General features: G+C 49.8%; 1 protein-coding gene across 5 annotated transcripts in view; it reads left to right on the forward strand.

The window, feature by feature from the left end:
- SNX19 (sorting nexin 19) overlaps nt 1–3,188 on the forward strand; it is a 41,718-nt gene extending 38,530 nt beyond the window's left edge. For 2 of the 5 annotated variants that reach the window (XR_012778375.1, XR_012778376.1), the window contains one exon: nt 1,496–1,578. Coding sequence is in view for 2 of the 5 variants with exons in the window: in XM_075520918.1 (XP_075377033.1) it covers nt 1,496–1,568 (73 nt within the window). In the remaining 3 variants the exon portion in view is untranslated. Of the gene's footprint in view, nt 1–1,495; nt 1,589–3,067 lie in introns of those variants that run through there. The other 3 variants (XR_012778377.1, XM_075520918.1, XM_075520919.1) reach the window with 3 other exon arrangements.
- The last annotated feature ends 4,893 nt before the right edge of the window (nt 3,189–8,081 follow it).

Below are 8,081 nucleotides of genomic sequence, written 5' to 3' on the forward strand. Positions count from 1 at the left end.
CACGAATCTTCTCCAGGCTTTCTCCAGCCCGGTTTCAAATGACTCTCCTGAGAGGGCTTTCACCAGCCCTCGTGGGATAATGTACCACAGCCTGCTAGATCTCTGATGGAAAGCGTGCCTCTCTTCTGTGGCAGGTACTTCATCTGGGCTTGAAGGCTTCCTTCGCTCTGCTTGTTTTTCTGGTGGTTGTCTCTCCGGCAGAGGTTAGCAAGTCCCTTTGTGAGGCCTGCACTTCTCAGCTGTTATGTCTGGAAGTTTGCTCTGTTTTTTTGGCTAGGGGGCCCAGGGTCTGGAAGCAGAAAGACTTTTATGGGAACCCAAGTCCCCTTTTGACACTACTTCCTTGTGCTTAAATTTCAGGTTGAGTTACAGACGTGAACATTTTCTGGTTGGATATCTTTCATTGTCAAAGGGGATTAGGCCAGTGATTATTTACATGCCCCTCTATTACACAGAGTCTGTTTCTTTTCTTTTTTTTTTCCCCCCATATAATTCTCCATAATATGTAAACGTTGACTAAAGCAGTCCCATAGATGGGGGAGAGGGAGCAAATGAGGCTCCTGCTATGCAAAGTGAAATGGGTAGATCGAGATCTCTGCCCTGGGAGATGCCTGTAGGGCCAATGCTTTGGGGAGAGCATCCTCTTCCTTCCACACACGGACACCGTTGCCCAAGCGGCCAGGTTCATCCTGGGGCATCACCTTTCTCCAGTGCGTTGGAGCTGGTTACAGCAGGAGGCTGAAAGCTCGGCGCGATGGGCCACTGGTTTGATCTAGGGCAGCTCCTCTGGAGCTTTGGCTCTTCCCCAAGAAAGTGGGATTTTTTTTTTTAGAACCCAACATGCATGAGTTTTAAAAGGGATTTTTGATAGAAGTCCCATTTACTCCTTTATTTGGCTTGGGAGGCTGCAGTGGAACAGATTTCTTTACATATCCTTGAGTGTTATTTGATTAAGGTTATGACTGCTAATAAACACTCTGAATCTATTCTCCTTCCCCACCACTTGTAATTCAGGATAACTCCTGCCTGCATGGGACTACACCTTTTTACACCAGTGCAAGGGACCAGAGTGCTGATTGTGCTCCCCTTTCATCAGTTTACCGGTGTAGTGCTCACTTCTGATTTATTCCAGCTTTATAACGTAAGAGAAAAAAGAAATGGGAGGAGTGCCAGGAGTGATTCTGGCACAATAACCAGTTTACTTCCTTTTCCTTCACTTTGCCATTTACAATCACAAGTTCTTCTATAAAACAGCTATGAGAAGAGCAGACATTGCCCAGGAGTAAGAAAACTTGAAGCTGCAGAATCAGACTGACAAAACCCAAAATCTTGTTTGCAGTGTAGGAGAGAGAAGCAGGTTCTGCTTGGAAAAACAGAAGGGAGGAAGAAAATAGGGACGCCAGAGGACTCTCTTCTACCTATCATCTAGAAAATGAAGATATTTCTTAGTATGGTTAGTCTTTTGCTGTGTAAGAAAACGTTTTTAATTTTGCAGGAAGCAAAACAGAGGAAGTGATATAGACACCCCAGCTACCCAGCGTCACCACAACTGCGGTGGGAGATCTTAGCCAGTACTCAGAGAAGGCTGGTAAGTGAATCACAGCCAAAACCAGTCACCCATGGACTAAGGAAAGAGATGGTCAGGCTCATCTAGGGATACGTAGATTGTCTGGAGAGAAAGAAGCAGAGACTCAAGAGACTGCCTGCAGTCACCAACGTCTGGGGAATAACTAGGGTGCCACAGAAGTTTAAAAAATGATGAATATGCAACGCGCAATGAAATCAAAATGCGCTTGGATGTACCTAGAATGCAAACTCCACGTAAAAACTGCGCTCTGCACTGAAAATGCACACCGGTGGCCATGTACGGATCCGTAAGAGCGCAGAGCTCCCTCTTTGCACCAAGCCTTTCTGCTCCCCTTTTCCCAAAAGGTTGGGGGCCTCGGTGCCTTTTTCCTGGACGTGAAGCGCAGTCTCTCCACAACAGTCGTAATAAGTCTTGTGCTGTGCGGCGCACTAATGAAAAGCTGTGTGGGCTGGTCCCTAATTACAACCATCAGTTAAGCTGTCAGAGGGAGCTCTCAGCCTCGGTCGTTTCATTATTAGACTTTGGGCCTTGATGAGCTGCAATCAGGCATGAAAGTGCGACCTGAGCAGAGCCAGGGAGGTCTCCACTCCCCCACCGAGCTCGGGGACTTTAGTACTAGACCTGGTTTCTCAGGTCCAGAGCTTTACCTATGGCACTGCAGGGTGGGAGCTGGGAGCAGAGAGGGAAAGGAGGAGGAGGAGGAGAGCTCCACGGGGCATGCGATCACCTTAGGCACAACCAGCCATCTCTCACACCTACATTTGCTGGCTTTTAGGGTCTGCAGGCTTCATCGTTTTGAAAACAAGAAGCCGTTGCTGTAACTCAGCACCTCCAACTTAGGCTTCCTGCATAAAAGCTTTAGGACTTTCAGTTATATACGTTTAGTTTCAATACGAATGCTATGCAGGGATGAGTCCAAGTCACGGTGTCTTTCAGCCACATCTGTATTTTGAAGTGCCCCAAAGGATGATGTTGGGGGACTATGTCTCCACGCAGTGGTCCCTTTAAATTTCACACTAGACCCAGTGGAAAACAGACATGCAGATGGTGGGTTTTAATGACAACACCACCAGTTTATTTGAACTAGGGTCTTTATGGGGAGATGTGTTTGTTTTCTCAGACCACACATTATTAACTAATCCCTAGACTTTGTTTTTATAGTCGCATTGTGAGCAACTTCCCACTTTTCGCCCCTTTCCTCCGTCAAAACGTCTTTAGCTCCGCAGTTGTGTGTAAGGCGTCCTACCCCGCTGCTGCTCGGGATGGATTTCCGTGCGGCAGTCCTGCCGTGGCTGCGGCTCCCCTTTCTAACTGGGAAAGTCAGACTGGGAATTTCCTTATGCTCTTTAGAAATGATCACCTGCAGTCACTATGCATCCCGTTCCCTCTTGGTACGAAGGGGTAATAAAATTTCTTTTGTCTTCCCTGTGTATCGGCCCCATTCTTATTCCAAAGCCCAGGTCTGTCTCCTTCTCCCAGCTTCTCCTCTTCCAGGACAAGACCGGCACTTGCTGCATGCCTGTGCTAAGTGGAGAAGAGCCCGTTTGCAAAAGGCCCAAAGTGAAACACTTGCAAGACCGTCTTCTGAAGTATTCAGTTACGTTAAACCGTAAATGCCACGAGAACAGGCTTCACTGTAAGCTTTTTGCTATTCCTTCACGGATTCAAGAAACCTTGAAATAAGCAATCGCATTTTTGCAATTGTGGCTGCAAGTGCTGCGCAAAAGGCGCTGGGCAAAGCCAACGCAGGCTGCCCCGGCCGGCGTGTCGGGGAAGGGATGGGATTTTGGGCAACGGCTTCTCCTCGCCAGGTTTTCCACCTGCGCCTTTTGCAGAGAATCTCCTCTGATCGCGTCCAGCCTTGGCCTGACAAACAGAAATCTGAAATGAAACAGCCTGTTCTGGAGGGATCGCGGGGGTCGGGGGGGGTCTCTGTTGTATAGCCCCACACAGCTGTTAATCACCAAAATATCTCTGGCTCCCAGCAGCTGTCTGGTGTTTATCTTAGCCTGGATATCTACTGGCCGAGCCCACGGAGAGCAGGCTGTGCAGCCAAGCCAAATACAAACGGAAGACAGATAATGTGCACACAAGGGCGTGCACGTGTATTTTTGTGCGTGTGCGCGTACATATGCGTGTGTGTATACACGCAGGCTTTGTTTATATCCCGCTGCTGCGGCTGGAAGCGCACGTCGGTGATTTGTTTGAAATGAACGTGCGGTTTTGTGTTGGCACATACGAGAAGGGAAGCCTAATGTATATGTGTTGTACAGGTGGTTTAGGTGTGTGCTTCCAGGTGCATGGCTGTGACTCGGCTAAGATCTCTTGCACAATCATGCCCTTGCTTTCTCTAAGCCTTATGAAGCTTTTTAGATGAAGTGGAAAAATACAGGGCTTCCCAAGCCTTCCAGTATCAGTCAGCCACAGAGGCTTTGAAGTGCATCTAAAAGGCAGTTCCCTGGGCCATCTGGGACTGTTTGGGGAACAAGGAGGAGGAAGAGGGCTAACAAAGTAAACTGTCCCACCTGCAGAAAAGAAGGAGGTCAACCTTGTGGCTCCAATTAACCTGTCCTCGCAGGGGTGTGAGGGCAACAAGTTTCTATAAATCAGACTCAGTTGAGGCTGAGTTTTTCAGGGAAGGGATGAGAAAGGCAGTTTTCTTGGTGTGTTTGATAGCCTCTTGGTGGTAAGAAGTTTGCAGTGACCTTGGAGATTTAAGGACTTGAGGAGCAGCAAGGAGGATGTGAGTGTGTTATACCCTGACTTTTCTGAAGACTTATACCTTTGTTTTTTCCTGTTTCCAGGTCCTTTCTGTAACAGTTGGAGCATCCTGAGGTACCACGTGGCAGCTTGGTGCCACGGAGAAAGTCCTTGCTGGATCTGAGTTGCTGCTTGCGTGATAAGGTAGGATCTGGGTGAACTTATGGGATGGTAGGAAGTAAGCAGAGCATTCTTTTAATGAATTGTCAACTGCAAGTGTCTAGAGAAGCCCAAGTCTGTGTTGCTGAAAGTTGTGAAGCTTCAAGTTAAAGGGTTTGCAGTTTTTATTTACCTAGCAGTTGGTTGTGTACTTAATCTTGTTTTGGAAAGAATGCTTGCGATCCTTGTTGCTGCTGACTCTCCCCTGAGGTTTCAAAGGCCGTCAAGCACTGAGAGTTACAGAAGCTGGCTGCACGGGGTGGTGCGTGCCTTTGACTTTTCTGAGCCCTGAGGAAGGCTGAAATCTTGCTGCTTCTTACGCTGAGTTCTCCAGGGGCAGCTGCACAGGACAAGCTGCAGTGCTGGCTTTTGGAGACTGTGTTTTTTGGTAGATGGGAAGCTGGAGGCCTGCGCTGAGCTGTGTTTTGGGCTGTGCGAGACTGAGTGAGGGGGTGTGCGTTTGCTTATCCCTAGTTTGCCTCTTGCTCTGAGTACAGTGAGTGCCTTGCATAGAGATTGTGCAACAAAGGCCAGGGCTTCTTCCAAAGCAATTTGGCTTTCTTGGCTGTGAATGCCCAGCTTTCCTTCAGGTCCAACTCTGGTATTTATCAATTAACTTGCTCCAGATTCTGGGAACAGCCACAGCTGTCCTTCCCTTCAGCCTAGAGCACCCACTTCCTTCTGCCTTACCTCATCCCGCAATTACTGTCCCACAGGGCACCCTGGGCTGCAGCAGCCTGTACATCTGTCCTGTCTTCTGTGCACGCAGCAAAGCCTCAGAGGATAAAGGAATGGAAGAGAAAGAAGCCAGTTGCCCAGGAGTAGTGTTTAGGCAGAAACATGCTTGTGTTACGCACCTGGAGACAGCGGGGCTGAGCTTGTGGTATGGGAAGACGTGGCGCAGGGAGCGGGGGCTGAAATGAGGGTAGCAAGCTGTCAGGATGCTTCTGCTGGAGGCTCGGTGAAGAAAAGCAATCGCAGGAGAGAGGTTTTAGTGGCTCCTGTTCTCACCAAAAATGACAAACCCTTGGGCTCTCTAGCCGGAGCCTTTGCTGTAGGTGAGAGACTTCTCCAAAGGGAGAGACCAGCTTTCTGGAAGGCAGAGGACAGGAAGGGAGGAGTTCATCTGGACCAGACTCTCTAATAACTAACTAGTCAGCTGTTTCTTAATGTGCTGAGAGGATGTGGGAGCCCACGGGTTTGCTGAAATGTATGTGCAATGATTGCTCCTTCTGAAGAGCCAAGAGTCTCTTGAACAGCAGAGGTGCAGTCCCCTTCCTCTCCCCCATGAAACACCGTGCTTAACTCGCAGCCAGGAGGGGCAGGGTGTTTTGGATGGCCACGCAGCAGGGTTAATATGCTGCCCTGCAGAGGGGAGGAAAGGTGGGGAGGGTTCAGTGCTGGAGAAACACTCTGCACAGAAACACTGCTGTGCATTAGGGAGATGATGGTGGAAACAGCTCAGGAGGCATCTTGATGACAGGCACAGCCTAGAACTGTGTCCGCTCTGGGTTTTTTTTTTTTCTTGCAACCTTACTTCCAGCTTTGTAATGGGGAGCATAACCTCTGGCTTTGCTTCATCAGATGTGCCTGCAGCAAAGCTAAATAGAGCTGACAGACTGGGGCTCTGCTATTTCTCTGGAGCTAGCACAGCATGAAGGAGGTGTGGAGACATGTCTTAAGAGTCCTGATGCTCAAGATAGATCGGTCACCTGTGGGACTGGCGATAGTAGTGCAGATGGAGCAGCATGTTAGCCTGGCCCCCTTCCCACCCCAGAGGTAGAGAGGCACCTAAAATCTTGAGGGAAATTGCCAGGCTTCTGTGTCTTAGCGTGGGTCCTGTGCAAGCAGTGGGATGTAGAGGGAGAGTGGCCTAGCACTGCCCCTGAGACAGCCCCTGCCAGCCAGAGAGCAGAGGGGAAGTGGAACAATAACATTATCCCCTGGTGATGGCTTACAATTGAAATCAGCTGCCTGCCTGCTGAAAACAGAGGGGCTGGGAAGACCTGCCTTGAAGGCTGTGGAGCAGCAGTAAGGTGATATGCTGAGAAAATATTATTTTCTTAACTGCCGGAGTGCTGCTGCTCTTCCTCAGCTTCCCATGTGGTCCTTGGTCACCATCACCAGGGTTTATGGCATCCAAGCCCCATCCCACCCTGATGTGCAGGGACAGACCTCTGTCCCCCCTTGGTGAGGGGTATCCCACTTGGGCATGAAGACTTTTGATCAGCTGCCCCCCCACCCTTGTTCTCTTAGGGAGAACAAGGCAGAGCTGCTGCCCAACTGCTGTCAGTGGGGGTCCTGTGGATATTGGCATCTCAAAATCCCATCTTCCTTGCTGAGCTACTGAGCTTGTGCTGTTCCTGGTACCGATGTGTTCAGGGAGCAGACATCCTGCTCTTCTCCATCCTCTCAGTGTCCCTTTGCTGATGTTTAGTGTCAGTTGAGAACATTTGGTAGCCCACTGTGCAAGTCACCGTGCGAAGACAACGTGCTTCCCGTAAACATAGACAAGGGCATGGGTGCCTGCTTTAACGTGCTCTAATTTAAACAAAATGGTATGTTCAAAAGAGTTTGGTGGATTTTGTTGCAGGAGGCAGTAACTCCCTGTAGTTAGAAAGGGCTTTTTCCTGTAGAGGGAGGATTCTGGCTTTGAGTTAAGCCTGCAGGTTGCTGAGTTGGGCAAGTCTTAGAAGCAGAGCCTCTATAGAAATGTATATGAGCCCTCCTGTACCAGCGGGTCCTGCAGGCACACAGCTTGCCTTCCCACTGTACTGTGAACTTCAGCGTGGCTCTGCTGATGCCTGGAGGGGGGACTTCACACTGGAGTCCGCTGGCACTGGTCCCAGTCGGGTTCAAGGTCACTTCTATTGACCTGAGCTGCATTCAAAACAATCACCTAGGTGTGAAAAAATCCACTGCCTGGTCCCTGTTCCCTGGGCTCCCTAGCCCCCACCCAGTGTATTTTTTAAATATTCCTAATGAGCTGTCATTTTGGCCAGGGCTCACTTGGCGATTTAAGGATGGGGGTAACAATGAGACCACAATGTGCAGGCAGAGGAAAAGGAGTGAGGGGCTTTCTGCTGGTTTATTTTTTTTTTCCCCTGCTTGGTCTTTTCTGTAGTTGTTTTGAGTCCTGCAGTGATTTCTAACAGCTGGCCCAGCTATCATCCCGATCGTGTTGCTCTGTGCTTCAGCGAGCTGGGGGGACTTGGCAACCCGGCAGCTGTCCCGGAGCCTGAGCCATGAATGAGCTCAGAGGGGGAAGGAGAGAGGCTTGGATGGGAGAAACCGTGTTTGTGGTGGTTTTTTTTTTTTTAGTGAGAGGCTGACAGTGTTGACTGGATCCAGGCACAGCCCAAGCAGGTGCTGTGTGTGCTTTGCCCTTCCATGTTTCTCCTCCCTTGACCGCGTGGGTGCACAGACCCTCCTGCAGCACTTGGGGTGAGGGATGGTCAGAAGGAACACCCAAAGTCCAGCCTGTGTCCGACCCATCACTGCAGCACTTGGCTCTGGGCACGGCTCACACCTGCCCTGGGAACTCACATGTAGTTCTGCCAATATACGCCGGTGC

This window comes from Mycteria americana, chromosome 19 (assembly GCF_035582795.1).
Source record: "Mycteria americana isolate JAX WOST 10 ecotype Jacksonville Zoo and Gardens chromosome 19, USCA_MyAme_1.0, whole genome shotgun sequence".
NCBI lineage: Eukaryota > Metazoa > Chordata > Aves > Ciconiiformes > Ciconiidae > Mycteria > Mycteria americana.